The following is an 18,225-nucleotide window of genomic DNA, read 5'->3' on the forward strand; positions in this document are numbered from 1 at the left end:
AAATTGTAGACACTCGAAATGTAACAAACTCAGATTGCTTAGCTGAAAAACTAAATGCTTTATAACAGATATACAAAAAACCTGTTATAGCTAAGAAATCAGTTCAGCTAAGTTGCAAGGCACAGGATCAACACACGGAAACCAGCTGTATTTCTGTACATTAGCAATGAAGTTGGAAAATAAAACTAAGAGAACAATTCCATTTCCAATAGTATCAAAAGGAATAAAATACTTAAGAATAAGTATAACCATGAAGATGTGAGATTTGTATACAAGAAACTACAAAACTGCTGAAAGAAATAAAAATAGACCTAAATAAATGGAAAGACATGTTAGGTTCATGGACTGGAATACTAAATGCTGTTTAGGGAACTACTGCTACCCAGAGCAATCCAGAGAGTCAGTGCAAACCTTATCAAAATGAGGTTTACTGAAAAGATGGAAAGGCTGATTCTAAAGTTAATGTGAAATTACAAGAGGTTCTGAATAACCAAAACAATCTAGGAAAAGTACAAAGGTGGAGGGCTCACACTTCAAAACTCTCTACAAAGCTACATTAATCAAAACAGTCTGCTACTGGCCTAAGGACAGATGTATAGATCAGTGGGTAGACTGAGAGTCCAGAAATAAACCTGTGATATTTTTGGCCACTTGATTTTTAAAAAGTGTGTCAAGACGGTTCAGTGGGGGAGAAATAATCTCTTCAACAAATGCTTTTGGGACAAATAGATAATCCACGTACAGTGGAGGAGCGTTGAACCCTTATATCATCTGTAAGAATTAACTCATAATGAAGACCTAAATAGAAGAGCTAACAGCATAAAACCTTCAGAAGAAGTCCTAAAGATAAATCTTCTTGACCTTGGGTTTGGTAGTGGTTTCTTACATGACACCAAAAGTACAAGTTAACAAAAGAAAAAAAAAATTGGACTTCGTTGAAATTAGAAGCTTTTGTACATCAAAGAAGACAATCAGGAAAGAAGAAAGACACCCCACAGAATGGGAGAAAATGTTTGTGTATCCTGTCTCTAATGGGGGTTCATTATCCAGAGTATAAAAAGAACTCTTAAGAGTTCAATGATAAAAAGACAAATAACCCAATTTAAAAATGGGCAAAGAATTTGATAGACATTTTTCCAAAGACAGACACATAAAATGTTCAACATCGTTATTACAGAAATGCAAATCAGAACTACAGTGAGGATACCATTTTACACTTGGTAAGATGGTTATAATTTTTTTAAAAAGGAAAATAACAAGTGTTGGCCAGGATACAGAGACATTGGAACCTTCATTCATTGCTGGTTCCTCAATAGGTTAAACTTAGAGTTACCTTATGCTCCAACAGTTCCTCTCTCAGGTACGTACCCAGAAGAATTGCAGGCAGATGTTCAAACAAAGATTTGTACATCAGTGTTCATAGCAGTGCTGTTCTCAGTGAACAGAGGTGGAGAGAACCCAGACGTTCATTAGTGGATGGAAGGAAAAGCAGCACGTCTTTCCGTGCAGGGACTTACTCAGGCATAGCAGGGAATGAGGTTCTGACCCATGCTGTAACCAGGAGGAACCTCGGAAACGTTATATGATCAGTGAAAGCAGAACACAAAAGGTCAGATACTGCATGATTTCATTTATGTGAATGTCTAGAATAGGCAAATGCATGGAGACTGGAAGCAGATTAGTGGCTAAAGGGGCTGGAGGGGGGGGGCCTTGCTTTAATGGGCATGGAGTTTCATTTTGGGGGGGTGGATAGCTGCAGCTGGGTGTGCCTCTGTGCCCCGTTGTAAGTGTGCTCGCGTTGCCGACGGTGATCCGCGTGTTATCTGCCTTTTACCACAGTGAGAAAAATGAAAACAAGCTCCTCAGCTTCTGTGAAGGAAACTTGATTTAGAAGGAATTCATAAAAATCAGTACAGTAATAGTTAAAAGTATGGTGATTGCCGAGGGCATTGTCTTTAAACAGTCAGGGGAGGGGCGCCTGGGTGGCTCCGTCCTTTAGCTTCTGCCTTCAGCTGAGGTCATGATCCCAGGGTCCTGGAATCCAGCCCTGCATCGGGCTCTCTGCTCCGGAATCCTGCTTTTCTCCCTCTGCCCCTCCCCCTGCTGTGTTCCCTCTCTCATTGTCTCTCTCTGTCAAATAATAGAACCTTAAAAAATAATAAAAATAAATAGGGGAAAGAACTTGTAAAGTACGTTTTAGAAAGATGATCAATAATAAATTTAAAATTAGAAATAGATTTTCTCATTTAATCTGCAGTTAATTATAAAAGAACTTGAAATAGTTCCTGTGAGGTATGGATGCACACTGTGTTCTTTTTATCCGTAGTAGACACAGCCAGACACCAAGCCAGTGCCCGTGATGGTATGGGGAGTTCTTTCATAGCTTACCATTTTCTAACGTGGATATAAATAAATGAACTAATACTAAGGTTGCAAGAGCTTCCAAGTACTAGTTTAATTGAATCATTTTGCTATTTGATATTTATATTGCTTTCAAATGCAGTATTAAAATTGCTGTGGTTATACTGAAAAAAATTAAGTTAAAAAACAGCTCCTCTGGGGCACCTGGGTGGCTCCGTGGGTTAAAGCCTCTGCCTTCAGCTCAGGTCATGATCCCAGGGTCCTGGGATCGAGCCCTGCATCGGGCTCTCTGCTCAGCAGGGAGCCTGCTTCCTCCTCTCTCTCTGCCTGCCACTCTGCCTACTTGTGATCTCTGTCAAATACATAAATAAAATCTTAAAAAAAAAAGCTCCTCTGGCATGCTAGTTAATTGGCTATGATTTTATATGAGCAGGGGAAGGACAAAAGTAAGCTAAAAGTCAGCTAATGTGATTTTTCCCTCCAGTTTTATTGAGATAAAATTGACATATATAACATTGTATTAAAGTATATAACATAATGATTTCATACAAGTATATACTGTGAAATGATTACTACAGTAAGTTAACGTTGATCACCTCACATAGTTAAAAATGCTTTTTTCTTGGGATGAGAATTTTTAAGATCTACTCTTAGCCACTTTCAGATGCACAATACAGTAGTATTATTCACTGTTACCATGCTATACATTACATCCCCAGAACTTATAAGTTTGTACCTTTTTAACCAACATTCACCCCATCTGCACCTCCTCTCACCCCATCTTGGCAACCACATCTATTCTGTCTCTAGTGAGATCATATAGTATTACAGTACTTGTCTTTCTCTGTTTCGCTTAGCATAATGCCCTCAAGTTCCATCCATGTTGTCACAAATGGTAGGCTTTCCCTTTTTCATGGCTGAATAATATTCCTGTGTGTGTGTGTTTGTACACCAAAAAACCCAAATAATCCAATTTTAAAATGGGCAGAAGGTATGAATAGACATTTCTCCAAAGGAGACATCCAGATGGCCAACAGACATGTGAAAAGATGCTCAGCATCACTCATCATCAGGAAAATGCAGCTTCCACCTCTACCGGTCAGAAAGGCTAAAATCAAAAATAAGGAAACAAGTGTTGATGAGGATGTGGAGAAAAAGAAACCCTCACACACTGTTGGTGAGAGTACAGACTGGTACAGCCACTGTGGAAAACAGTATGGAAGTTCCTCAAAAAATTAAAAATAGAATTACCATATGATCCAGTCATTCCATTTCTTGGTGTATACCCAAAGAATACAAAAATACTAAATTGAAAGGATACATGTTACCCATATGTTTACTGCAGCATTATTATCATAGCTGAATTGTAGAAGCAACCCAAGTGTTCATTGGTAGATGAATGGATAAAGAAGACGTAGTGTGTGTATAAATACACATTAGAATTCTTCTCAGCCACAAAAAAGAATAAAATCTTGCTGTTTGCAACATGGATGGGTCTAGAGGGTATAATGCTATGTGAAATAAGTCAGAGAAATACAATTACCATATAATTTCACTCATGTGGAATTTAAGAAAGAAAGAGACAAATTAAGAAACCCTTAATGAGAACAAACTGGTGGTTATCAGGAGGTGAGTGGGAATGTGTGGGTGATACAGGTCAAGGGGGTTAAGAGTACATTTACTAGGATGAGCGCTGAGTATAGTATAGTATACATGTGAAACTAATACAACCCTGTGTTAACTGTACTAGAATTTCTTTTTAAAAGTCTATATTACCATGTAAAACCATGAAAACTAGTAATAGTGGAAATGTCAGCACAATTCTGTCAATTATTGACAAAGACGAAGTAATCTTCAGGTGATTGAGGATCCCTGTTTAGGGTATCTGAGTACGTGGAAAGCACTCTGTAACAGAAGCAAAACGTGGAATTCTGTTTTCATTACTGTACAGCCAGTAAGAACAGAGGATGCAAGGACACTAAACACTGCTTCAAAATGAAGTTTCTAGGGCGCCTGGGTGGCTCAGTTGTTAAGCGTCTGCCTTCGGCTCAGGTCATGATGCCAGAGTCTTGGGATCGAGCCCCGCATTGGGGGTTCCTGCTCGGCGGGGAGCCTGCTTCTCCCTCGCCCTGCTTGTGTTCCCTCTCGTACTGTGTCTCTCTCTGTCAAATAAAATCTTTAAAAATAAGTGAAGTTTCTGGAGTTAATAATAAAAATATTCTGCTTTAAAAAAAAATGTACTCCAGCTTTAAAAGCTCATAGAAAAAGCATATTAAGAGGTGGTATTTCCCAAAGTGGATCTGGGGACTGTAGTCATTCTGTATCCCATCCCCTCACACCTGGTATCTAGGAAACAGTCAACAGTATTAAAGGATCAGGATTGTCCTTCCATTCCAAATAAAACTAAAATCTATTCGACTTTCAAAATCCATTGTTTCCCTGAATTGTTTGACCATGAAATCCTTTTTTTCTTTTGAACATCTGTTAATGTCCAGTGAAATTAGATTTCTGTGACCAGACTTTGGGAAAATCTGGGACAAGGGAGTCATTCTGTGAGGAGAGGTTAAAGGTTTGAGATGGGAAAGAAAGCAAAAAGAGAAATTATCCTTCTATGTAAAGGTAAGGTTTCTGAATATTAGAACAAGAATGTTGAATTGTAGTGATTTTGATGGGCTCTCTGAGGGAATTTCTTGGCTTTCTTGACTATGAAGCTGATTAAAGTCTGGAATCAGAGACTTTTTATCAGTAGCTTTTTTTTTTTTAATTTTTAGGGGAGGACTCTTACGAAAACTTGCCTGTCATTGGGACCTGTTGTCCACATGGATTCTATAGTCTATTGCTTTAATGGAAATACCATCATTAAGTCTTTTGAAAAAAAGATGCGTAATTTTTTCTCTTTGATAATATTCTTAAGATTAATGGCTAGTGAGCAGGTATCATTTATGGTTAAGGTATACCTGCTTTTTGCACTAGACTAACAAAAATTTGACTCTAACTTCAATTACTTCTTTGAAAATGGTGACAATCTAGATTTGAGAAACATGGCTGTTTAGTTATAAGAGATTAAAGTCAAGATTTTCTTAGGATCATAATATAACAATAACTGTAACAGACCTTTCCAGATTTAACATACTGACTGTAACTTCAATCTTTTGCAGGTATGATTTTTAATGAACGTGATCAGGAGTTGAGAGACTTGGGCTATCAGAAACATGCCTTCAACATGCTTATCAGTAACCGCTTGGGCTACCACAGAGACGTGCCGGACACAAGGAATGCTGCGTACGTTTCTCAGTGGTTTATACTGCTGTGTTTTAATGACCGTGCTTGTAGTGGCATTATAGTAAGTTGTGAGGGTGGTGTTACTGAATGCATTTAGGCTTCCATCATTCAGGATACTAGAAAATTTCAAGACAGATTTCCACTCCTGTGACACTTGAAGCTGGAGATTGTACTGAGTTCTGGAGCTTGCTCTGTCTCTTTTGAAATTTAAAGTCATAGGGAAAAGGCTAGAGGTATTAACTGCATCTAACTAGATAAACTTCTGAGCATAAATTTCTTTTAAATGTTTATTGTATTTGTGGAAAAGGAATTAAAAATCAGTGAAGAATTTTACTCATCTCACTTTTTTGTCTTCATTGTTTTCATTTTTTTTTAAGATTTTATTTATTTATTTGACAGAGATCACAAGTAGGCGGAGAGGCAGGCAGAGAGAGAGTGGAGGAAGCAGGCTCCCCGCTGAGCAGAGAGCCTGACGTGGGGCTCGATGTGGGTTCGATCCCAGGACCCTGGGATCATGACCCAAGCTGAAGGCAGAGGCTTTAATCCACTGAGCCACCCAGGCGCCACTGGTTTTGTTGTTTCAAAGGCTTTTCATTCATGTGGTTGGTCAATTAGTCATTCCACAGGCAGACTTTTTGAGCACCTTTGTTTTATAGACACTGTATTAGGTCTTGAAAATAAGTAGAGTAAGGGCGCCTGGGTGGCTCACTGGGTTAAGCCACTGCCTTCGGCTCAGGTCATGATCTCAGGGTCCTGGATCTGGCCCCGCATTGGGCTCTCTGCTCTGCGGGGGGCCTGCTTCTTCCTCTCTCTCTGTCTTCCTCTCTGCCTACTCGTGATCTCTCTCTGTCAAATAAATAAATAAAATCTTTAAAAAAAAAAAAAGAAAGAAAAGAAAATAAGTAGAGTAAGACATAGTTCCTGGGATCACAGGCCTAGTAGGGAAGATAGATGAGGGAACGGGTAATTGTGGTAGTGCTAGAATGAGGGCTGTGGTAGGAGCTGGTGTAGTGGGGACCCTGAAACCAGAGTAATAAGGGAAGGCCTCCTAGAGGGTGCTGGCTGAGCAGTGTGCAGGGGACCACTGCGTGCATGGGGAACAGATTGAGTCATGACACCGCTTGAAAAGGCACTGGAACCATTACTATGGCCACAGTGGGGGAACGCCAGGAGACTGGAGGTAGCCAGGGTCCAGATGTTGGAACGCTTTGTATGCCATGCGAAAGAACATGGAATTCTGGATTTTATTCTTTAAGTTAGTGATTTTTTATTATTGTTGCTTGAAGCCATCTAACCCTTTTTGTCACATAGTTGCTTGATAGAATCTTGATTTTGGTTATGTCCTAGTTTACTCAAATCTTTTTCTGTTATTGGGCAAGAAATAAAATTTTCAAATACAGAGTTTTATATTTCTGTTACTCCTTTTTTTTTTTTTAAGATTTTATTTATTTATTTGACAGAGACCACAAGTAGGCAGAGAGGCAGGCAGAGAGGGGGTGGGGGAAGCAGGCTCCCTGCTGAGCGGGGAGCCTGATGCGGGACTCGATCCCAGGACCCTGAGATCATAACCTGGGCCGAAGGCAGAGGCTTAACCCACTGAGCGACCCAGGCGCCCCTCTTACTTCCTTTTGAATGTTCATTGTGGAGAAGCTAAACATGAGCTTATGAATACTGCATTAAAAACTTGTAGTGATTCCATACAAATAACACATTTTTATGTAACCTCTGTACCAAAAAAAGAAAAAAAAATTTAAATGTTAATCTAAAAATAAGCAAAGTAGCAGGTATTGGAGAGAGTAGTTATTAACTATAAAACTCTTGAGTATGATACCAGTGTATCCGTAAATGCTTTTTTTTTTTTTTTTTTAAAGATTTTATTTGACAGAGCACAGTAGGCAGAGAGGCAGGAGGAGAGTGAGGGGGAAGCAGGCTCCCAGCTGAGCAGAAAGCACGATGTGGAGCTCAATCCCAGGACCCCGAGATCATGACCTGAGCCGAAGGCAGAGGCTTTAAGCCACTGAGCCACCCAGGCACCCCCCTTAAATGCTTTTTAAGAAACTTTTATTATATTGTAGGAAGGAGTCTGAGCAGGAGGCAGTTAATGTTTAGTGCGTAATGACCTAAAACATTGAACCTTTCAAGACATCACATTTTCTCATATGTGTCTTCACAGATGTAAAGACAAGTCTTACCCTGTGGACCTGCCAGTCGCTAGTGTTGTTATCTGTTTCTACAATGAAGCCTTGTCTGCCTTGCTCCGTACTGTGCACAGTGTCCTAGACCGCACACCAGCCCAGCTCCTTCATGAAATCATCCTTGTGGACGATGACAGTGACTTCGGTAAGGGATGTTGTAGCTGATCCTGTGGGATCTGGGCTGTTGATCACGGTGGGATTAGAATCAGCAGCTTCAGCTGACAGTTCAGATAGATGGCGGGTAGGACCCTGGTCCCAGCAGGTGCAGGGGAGTCGGCAACAAGTAAGTATGTTTGTTGATTAGAGGATAATTTTTTGGAAACAGCTTTGTGATCTTTTTACAGACTGTGCTATTTAAGTTGGGCCCTTGAAATTTTTCCCTTGGCTTACCTTTTGAAAAAAATTTTTATTTCAAAATAACTATAGATTAGCAACAGTGGGTTACAAAGAGGTCCTGTTACCCCTTCACCTAGTTTCCCCCATTGGTATATCTAACAGACAGTGACACATCAGAACTCGGAATTTGATGGTCAGTATAGTGTATGTGTACAGTTCTGTGTCATTTTATTCTGTGTGTACATTTCTGTAACAACCATTGTGATCAGGATAAAGACTACCCCACGACCACAGGAATCTCCCTTATGCTACCTGTTAATATTCATGTCCACCTCCCTGACCCACTCCATCCCTAATCCCTGGCAGCCTTAATCTCTGTGATTTTGTTTCTTTCTCAGTGATTTTGTCATTTTAAGAATGGTTACATAAATGGAATCATACAATAAGTGACCTTTCGACATTCGCTTTTTTCTCTCGGTATAACACCTCGGGCTTATATTCGTCTAATGAGTCTGTTATATTGACTGTCCCCAGATAAAAGCTGATTGCATTGTGATCAGTCTTAGATGATCTCTGAATGCCAGTGTTTTATGATTCAGCATATATATTATACACTTTTAAAAAATTTAATATTGAAGTATAATTGACTGTGTTAGATTTGTTTTAGTTGTATAACATATTGATTCAACATTCTATACATTACATTGCTCACCACAGTAAGTATAGTCACCGTCTGTCACCATTACAGTGTCACTACAGTATTATTGACTATATTCCCTCTGCTCTACTTTTTCATTCCTGTGACTGACTTCTTTTATAACTGGAAATTTGTACTTTCTTTACTTCAACATAGACTTCCTAAGAATGGTTTCATGTACACATAGGACGGAAGGCTCTTTATTTATGCTACTCACTCGGGTCTCAGCTATCTTGAGAGATAGGTTGTATCCTTATTTTATAGAGAGGAAATATTAAATAGTCTCAAGGTCCTTTAGCTGTTAAGTGGTAGAGCTGAAATTAGACCACCGGTCTGCATAGCTCTCAGCCTCTGCTCTCTTCATTACAGCAAGCTGCAGGAGTACATTGGTGATTTGGATGCCAGTTACAGATTTTTCATTACTCAAGAGTTTATTAGCACCTCTTGTCAACAAAAGGATTGGTCTACCAGTTGACTGTATAAAGCAAGGAAATGTACACTGAGCCCATTGGGAACAAAATGCTTAAACCTTGGCATATGCTGAAATAGCACAAGAGAAAATTTAGAAAGGTTCATAGAAAACAAAACTTAATTTCAAAAAAGAATAATTAAGAAACAAAGATTGTCTAAATACTAAATTGTAGAATTTATGGTGTTGAATTTTTTTTAATCTTGTTTTTCAGTTTGTAGCTATTTTTATTAAAAGTGAAAATGTATGATAACTTACAATGGTTTATCTACTAACAATGGAAAGAATTACTTAATAGATATTTGAAGTTATGAAATTTAAATGTAAATGAGCTAGAATTTATAAAAAATATTTAGTGTCCTTGGAAGATACTAAATTAATAAAAGGATGTATTTACTGCTGTTATTATATAATTCTTGGTAGGAGCAATAGAAGTTGTTAAAACCAGGGGCACCTGGGTGGCTCAGTCGTTAAGTGGCTGCCTTTGGCTCAGGTCGTGATCCCAGGGCCCTGGGATCGAGCCCTGCATTGGGCTCCCTGCTCAGCATGAAGCCTCCTTCTCCCTCTCCCTCTCCCCCTGCTTGTGCTCCCTCTTGCTTTTTCTTTCTCTGTCAAATAAATAAATAAAATCTTTTTAAAAAGTCATTGAAACTGTTCTGAATTGGAGTAACAGTTAATTTCAAACAAAAGATATACCTTATTTTGGTTTTAAATCTGATTTAATGCAGTCAGCAGAACATTCATTCACTCAAGATATTCATTTCAAACGTTCTTTATGCAAAGCATTGTGCTAGTTGCTGTGGAAATATGAATAATTTATAAATTAAGTAATCATCTTGGCTAGTGTTTCAACTCTTACCCTTCATTTCTTTTTCTTCCTTAGGAGATAAACCATAATTTTTTTTTTTTAAATAAAGCAGTGAAAGATTCTGTAATATTTACTTGATAATTTGTTGCTGCAAGTATCAGATACAATCTTAGAGTAGCTATTAAAAAAGTCTTTGTATATGTCTCCTGTTGTTTTATTATGACTCTTTATTTTCAGATGATTTGAAAGGAGAACTAGAGGAATATGTCCAAAAATATCTCCCTGGAAAAATTAAAGTAATAAGAAACACAAAGCGTGAGGGATTGATTCGAGGAAGGATGATTGGAGCAGCTCACTCTACAGGTACAACTTCCTGCTCTCTTCTCAGTGGGGGATGAGGGACAAGGACTTTGTCCTTGGAGCCTTTCTTACTGTGCAGAGATCTATGAAAAGCGATTTCTTAAATGGGCATTGTCAGCTGGAGAGAGAAGGCTTGTGTTCACTTTGGAAAGGGTTTCTTTATAACTCCACCCCTGTTGTCCCAAAATACAGACTCCAGGGAGGTGAGCTCTAGAGTCCAAACCGGTCTGTTTTCATAGTGGTCCTTATTGCACATTATTGGTGCTCATTTAGGTCTGTATCTTGTTTACTTATATAAGGAGAAGAGTAAAACAAAATGTATCTGAACTTCTGTAATTTTTTTTACTTTTAATTTTTTTTGGTAAAGATTTATTTGAGAGAGCGAGCGAGTGAGCATGCAGTGGGAAGGGGCAGAGGGAGAAGGGAGAGAGAGAATCTCCAGCAGACCCCCCACTGAGCACAGAGCCTGCCGCAGGGTTCAGTCCCATGACCCTGAGATCATGACCTGAGCTGAAATCAAGAGTCAGATGGCGAAGATGGCGGGGAAGTAGGAGGAGGCGCCTTTTCAACCTGCACCCTAAAGTGAGCTGATTACCTACCAAAGAACTCCGATCACCCATGAAATCAGCCTGAGATCAGAATTATACACGTCTGGATCTCTGCGGGGGCCAGAAGACGCCAGTGGGCAGGTAAAGTGGAGTGGGAACGTCGGACTGATATCGGAAGATAAACAAAAGGGGGAGGGAGCCACCAGAGGCGACCGACTGGAAAATAATACCCCAATACGAGAGTGCCCGGCATCTGGGGACCAGCATTAACTTGGAGTCTTGTTGAAAGCACTCAAAAGAGCAAAGACTCGAGCGGGGAAATTGTGGGAATCGGGGCGGATAGGGATAGGGGCTTAAGTCCCCAGACCCAGGGCAGCATCCCCTGGCGCTGAGCCGGAGAGTGCGGCGGAGAAACCTGGTCTTTGTCCCGGAGCCGCCAGTGCGCCCGAGAACGGGTGGAGTCCGGCTCCCGTGAGGGGCTGGGAGCCACACCAGACGGCAGAACGCGCACCTTCCTGGAGATGCGCGCGTGCCTCAACCTCCCCTGAGAGAGGTGCACGAACGCCCAGCCTGGTGTTCTGGGACCCACGCGGCGATACACCCACGCGGCGATAGAGCCGATAGAGCTGGAGGCGCCGCGCCCCAAACCATCCCCTGGGAGAGGTGCGCGCAAGCCCTGAGCTCTCAGCCCCAGCCAGCGGGAAAATCTCAGTGTGCGATCGCTGCTTGGAACCTCTCTGGCGGTCTGGAGCTGCCCGGACAGCCACAGCTGCCTTGGTTTTGCGTACAAGCAGGAGATCCTGCGTCCCCAGGGACCGCGACTCAGAACCTGCTCTGCCAGCGGCCCAGCGGCTGCAGCACCTGCAGGGAAACAGACTGAGGCTTCTCTCTGAGAGGGAGGTTGGGGTGCAGTTTTCTTTCCTCTAAACCTCCAAAAACCATCAAAAGCTGTCAAGGCGAGAGAAAAGAAGTGAACAAACATAAAAACCTCCAGAGAACAAAAACCTGAAAAAAAACGTTTTTCTCAGAGCCCACCCCCTTGAGGGGGTCGGGAGGACTTAACTCAGGGAACATCATTGACTGAAAACCCACGTGGCAGCCCCCTCCCCCAGAAAACAAATCAGGAAAAAAAAAAAAAAAAGACTACAAGAGAACAACCACCACTACTTCATAGATACAACTTTTATTTTTAATTCTTTCCCACTATTCTGGTTCATTTTTTTTCTTTTTTTATATAGATAATTTTTAACCTATTTACCATCACAGTGAGATGTCCAGTACATCAAATTCCATGATAAACTTCTAACCTGAATTTTTTGATACATACACATGTGTTTTTCTTTTGCTTTTCTATTTTCTTAATTTTTAAAAAAAATTTTTAATTTAGTTTAGTCCAGTTTATTCCTTTTTTATTTTTATTTTCTAATATTCATATAGAGTTAAACTTCAAGGTAACCCCCTTTCTCCAAGCAATGCTACCCCTATAGGTGAACCAATTTTTAATCCCCCTTTTTCTTAGGAAAGTTGAGTCCTTTAACAAAGATATCAAGATACATCCAGGAAGAATCAAAATAACCTTCCTCGCCCACACCGAGAATCTATAACCATGCTCCCATCTTTTTCTTCTGCCAGTGTCTCTGTGTATTTATGTTTGTCCGGATAGTATATAAATCTTATACTTGGGGTTCTTCTTGACGAGGCTCCTCCCTTTTTTTTGCTTATATATATATATATATTTTCTCTCGTCATATACTTTTATCAGTCTTTTTGTTTGTCTGTTTTTGTTTATATACGTCATAAACCTTACCCTGGGGCCCATTTGGGCTGAACCTTCACTTTTATCTTCCCTTTTTTTCCTGTCTCTCTCTCTCCCTCTTTTTTCTTTTTCTTTTCTTTTTTCTCTCATTTGGGTGGGGAATCCTGAGTGCTCAGAAGCGTTCCAGGGTGCACCTTGACTGCACCACGGTCAATACATCCAGCTACATCTGTCCAGTCATCTCTCACCAAAATGACTAGGAGGAGGAATCCCCAACAGAAGAAAAATACAGAGGATGGGCCTTCTGCAACAGAGCTAACGGCTATCAACATAGACAATATGTCAGAAAGAGAATTCAGGCTAACAATTATCCAGGCAATAGCTAGGTTGGAGAAAGCCATGGATGACCAAACAGAATTGATTAGGGCAGAATTGAAAGCGACCAGAGAGGAGGTTCATAATGTTAGGGCAGAGCTGAAGGCCACCAGGGATGAGGTTCACAACGCTCTCAATGAGTTCCAATCTAATCTAAATTCTCTAAAAGCTAGGGTAACTGAGACAGAAGATAGAATTAGTGATCTGGAGGACAAACAAATAGAGAGAAAGGATCAGGAGGAAGCCTGGAACAAACAGCTTAGAAGCCACGAAAACAGAATCAGGGAAATAAATGATGCCATGAAACGTTCCAACGTCAGAATTATTGGAATCCCTGAAGGGGAGGAGAAAGAAAGAAGTCTAGAAGATATAGTGGAACAAGTTTTTCATGAAAATTTTCCCAATCTTGTGAATGGAACAAGTGTTCATGTACTAGAAGTAGAAAGGTCCCCCCCCAAGATTATAAATTCAAAAAAAACATCCAGGCACCTCATAGTAAAATTGAGGAATCATAATTGTAGATACAATCTCTTGAAAGCCACTAGGACAAAGAAGCTCCTTACATACAGAGGAAAGCCCATCAGAATAACGTCAGACCTGTCCACAGAGACCTGGCAAGCCAGAAAGGGCTGGCAAGATATATTCAGGGCACTAAATGAGAAGAACATGCAGCCAAGAATACTTTATCCAGCAAGACTGACATTCAAAATGGATGGAGAGATAAAGAGTTTCCAAGACCGGCAAGGCTTGAAAGACTATGCAACCACCAAGCCGACACTGCAGGAAATATTAAGGGGGGTTCTATAAAAGAGTCAGATGGCCCCTCAGTAGACTGAGCCACCTAGGCTCCCCTGTAATTTTTGTCATACAACATTTAAAATATGTGTTTAAAATATGTATACTCAAACTGTTTGATTTGAATTAAGCCAGTAATTCTTAAGTTCAAATACATACCTCTGGTGATAATGCATCATGATTTTTGTTGGATAAATGGTCATGATACTGAAAATTGACTTGCCACAGCAGCTGGGTGGCTCAGTCAGTAGAGTGTGCAACTCTTGATCTTGGGTTGTAAGTTCAAGCCCCACACTGGGTGTGGAGATTACTTAAAAAAAAAAAAAGAAAAAGAAAAACAATGAAAATTGATTTATAAAACTATAAAGATACTTTCTTTAAAATCCTCAATACTTCTGATTCCATCAAAGATAAATTCTCTATTACAAATCTATCTTTAAGACATTTCCAGCATATACTTACCTCCCCTTTGAAAAAGAAAGAACGGTGCACCTGGGTGTCCCAGGTTAAGCCTCTGCCTTCGGCTCAGGTCATGATCTAGGGTCCTGAGATCGAATCCCATGTTGGGCTCCCTGTTCAGCGGGGAGTCTGCTTCTTCCTCTCCCTCTGCCACTCATCCCTCCTCATGCTTTCTCTTTCTCGCTCTCTCAAATAAATAAATTAATTCTTCAGAAAAAAAAGTATCAAATTTAGTATTTTGCAGAAAATATATCTGGTTTGTTCTCAGTTACATGGTATTGAACCATTGTATTTCTCTTTATGGTTACCTCTGTAAGGTTAGTGATCCTGATTTTCATTTATGATCTTGATAAAATTTCCTTTTAAAATAAATTTATTTAAGTTAAATGATTTAGTTTAAAAATATTAGGTATATAATATTGTAAGTAGTGTATGGATATGGGGAAAAAATAGGAAGGTAATTTGAGAATTCCAGAACTTGGGGTGTGGGGGCTTGATAACATCATTGTGATTCTTACTTTACTAGCTAGAAGAAAAGATACCTCATTGGCTCAGGAAAGCCACTACAGCTGACCAGGTTGGGGAATTAGGAAGGAAAGGCGGAAAATGGAAGAAGAAGTGAGCATGTGGCCACTGAGTGGTGACTTCAGAGGAGAAGGGAACCCATGTCACTGGCATGGCAGAAGGGGTACATGTTTCTCTCACTCCTGAGAGAGTTGCTGTGTTGTAGTGGTGATCACTAATGTCATGTTTCTGTGTCACCAGTGAAGACAGTTATGTTCTCAGGCAGGGAAATGTATCCTAAATTAGAATTTCTTTTTTTTTTCTTTTTCTTTTTTTAGAGAGAAGGGCTGGGAAGGGTGGAGGGAGATGGGGAGAGAATCTCACGCAGACCCCCTGCTGAGTGCAGAGCCCAGCTCGAAGCTCCATTCCCGACCCCGAGACCATGACCTGAGGCGAAGCCAGGAGTTGGTCACTTAACTTACTGCGCTAACCAGGCACCCCTAAATTTATAAATATTTTGATCGCAGTAAGTGTAATAAAAACATCTACACACAAGTGGCCATTGCCCTTGTACCGCAGTCCATAGCTTTCTGTCCAGAGAACAGAATTGTTCCTATGAGACTTTGAATCTTTTCACTGAGGAAAATTGGGATTGATTTATACATGTTTCTCAATCCTAGCAGTACACTTGAGGCAGACTTCCTGGCCACAAAGTCCTCCTGTCTTCCTGATTGGCAGTAGAGGAATGGTCTGACCCCGTTGGGCGGGAAGGGAGGCGGGTGTATTTCACACCATGAACGCAGCATCTCAGGGAACTAACAGCCGCGCCTGAACGGAGTGCTGTGACTTCTCAGGTCTGCTGCTGTTTGTCTCCTCAGGAGAAGTCCTGGTCTTCCTGGACAGCCACTGTGAAGTAAATGTGATGTGGCTGCAGCCCTTGCTGGCTGCCATCCAGCAGGACCGGCGGACCGTGGTGTGCCCTGTCATCGATATCATCAGCGCGGACACGCTCGCCTACAGCTCGTCCCCTGTCGTGCGGGGAGGTTTCAACTGGGGGCTTCACTTCAAGTGGGATCTCGTTCCCCTTTCTGAGCTCGGAGGACCAGAAGGAGCTACTGCACCAATAAAGTGAGATTCCTCCTCCAGATTGGAAAAACTCCTGTCAGTACCTCTTCAAAAGAGAAAAAATATTTTAAAGAGAATCCCTTCTTTGCAGGGAGCAGAAGTGGTGGCTTAATTTGTCCATTAGAAATTCTTGAATGCTCACTGAATTTTATGTGCTGTGCCAACTTCTAAGGAAAGATTTGTGACCTGGGAATTGTTCATGTCCTCAGGGATGTATCACTTAGAAAGGCAGACAGATAAGATCAGTATCTTGGGACAATTGTGAATAGGATATGGTAGGAGTACCCCATGTGCAGTGTTTTTTAATGTTGGTTCAGCATGGTTTATTGCCTTTGTCATTTACCTACCTTCAGTTCTTTGCTAGTACGAGTGGCGCTGTGAGGAACATTTGCTATGTAAGCGTTTTCTGTAATTGGGATTTTTAGGATGGATTTCTGCTAGTACAGTTACAAGTCACAGTGCAGAAATTATTTTTAGTTCTCATTCATATTCTCAATATTACAAATCTGCTTATGTATTGTTTTTTGTTTTAAATTTCTCATGTGGATTTTGTCTGTGTTTCTACTTTTTAACATTCTTGGACCTATAGGGGTTTTTTTTGTTTTGGGCTTTTTTTTTTTTTTTTTACTTGTGACAAAATAATGTATGCAGAAAGTACACATATGTATATATGTATGATGCACACAATTTAAGACATGGTTATAATATGAACACCTGTGTAGCTACCACCCAGGTCAAGACACAGCATCCAGATGCCCTCTGTATCCCTGCTCTGGTCACAGCCCCTGGCCCCAGAGCTGTCATTACCCTGACCTGGTGATCATTTCCTCACTTTCCTATAGTTTCACCATCTCTGCGTGCGTCTCTAAACAATATAGTTTAGTTTTGCCTGTTCTTGGACTTCATATAAAATGAAGCCATTGGACTCCTTTTATCCTTGCTGCTTTTACTCAATATTGCTTTACAAAACTCATCTGGGTTACAGTGTATGGCTCTGCTTTATACAGCAATGAAAGAGGGTCATGTTCTGTTAATACATCGTAACTTACCCAGTTTACTGTTGGTGGGGAGGTTGGGTGGTTTTCCAGTGTCTTTCTTTAATGCCACAGATGGAGCGGTTACCCGCGCTGTTACTCCCGCCTTCTAGTTTACAAGAGGAAAACTGCTTGGAGGGCTTGCCTCTCTCTGCCTTTAGGAGGTGATGTTTTCCCAGCCTGTCAGGTGGCTCTGCAGCTGGCCTGTAGGGGCTTGCCAGCTTCCTTTCACCTGCCCCAGACTTGGAGGGGAGACCTCCGCCGGTTCCTGGGGCCCGATGTGGTCTGCTGGCGAGCGGGGCCGACTTCTGCTCTCTCGGGCTTCGTGTGAGAATCTGCTGCGGTTCTGCTACGCTCAGGGTCAGAACCTGGGTGGGTCACGACCCACCCTCCCCGCTCTCAGGCAGGGCTGCATCCGGGGACTGTCTCTCTGGGTTTCTGGGCTCTACAGCCTCATGTCCTGTGATTGGAGGCAGACGGCGGTGACTCTGATTTTGTCCTCTCGGACCGTCCATGGTGTTCTCTGTGAGAAGGTAAAGACGCGCCACGCGGGAGGACGGTAGCCCGGCTGCTGCTTGCTCTCCGTGTTCGAGCTCCTGCCCGCTCTTGCCTGTTTCACCATCTTCATGGGCATTGGTTTTCATGGTTTAATTTTTAATGCTTTTACTCACAGACGTGTATTCCGTAACAGAATAGTACAGAACAACTTTTGACGAGGAGTGACTGACTCCCTCTTTGCTCCCTGTTCTCAGTCCTCCTCCGCAGAAGCTAATTCTCACACTGTTTTTATTTCGGGTCTTCTCTTTATTGCTTCGTTCACTCCAGGTGAACGTATTCCTCTTTTCCCTGTCAAACTGATTTTAGGTCCTTTCTGTGGGAAAAGTGAAAATTTTGTCCCTTTATGTCATTGTCTTCTGCTCTCTGGCCTGGCGGAGTAGTATGGGGGTTGCTGCGGCAGCGTTAGTTCCTTCTGGCGCTCGGAGAGAGCTGCGCCTGGGGGCTGCGACAGCACCGTCTGACCCGCCTCCTTGTGCGGCGAGGACACAAGCAGCCTTCCTCCTCCTCCGCCTGCTGCTGCTTTTCCCCACTCCCCGTTCTTCTGCGCGCTCTCTCACTTTTAG

At 41.5% G+C, this 18,225-nt stretch overlaps 1 protein-coding gene across 7 annotated transcripts in view; it reads left to right on the top strand.

Moving 5' to 3' along the window:
• GALNT11 (polypeptide N-acetylgalactosaminyltransferase 11) overlaps positions 1-18,225 on the top strand; it is a 59,676-nt gene that overhangs the window by 26,464 nt on the left and 14,987 nt on the right. For 6 of the 7 annotated variants that reach the window (XM_080818378.1, XM_080818373.1, XM_080818375.1 and 3 more), the window contains 4 exons: positions 5,520-5,643; positions 7,817-7,983; positions 10,386-10,511; positions 15,800-16,073. In XM_080818378.1, the coding sequence (XP_080674504.1) occupies positions 5,520-5,643; positions 7,817-7,983; positions 10,386-10,511; positions 15,800-16,073 (691 nt within the window). The remainder of the gene's footprint in view (positions 1-5,519; positions 5,644-7,816; positions 7,984-10,385; positions 10,512-15,799; positions 16,074-18,225) is intronic. The other variant, XM_080818379.1, reaches the window with a different exon arrangement.

This window comes from Martes martes (assembly GCF_963455335.1).
Source record: "Martes martes genome assembly, chromosome: 11".
Classification (NCBI taxonomy): domain Eukaryota; kingdom Metazoa; phylum Chordata; class Mammalia; order Carnivora; family Mustelidae; genus Martes; species Martes martes.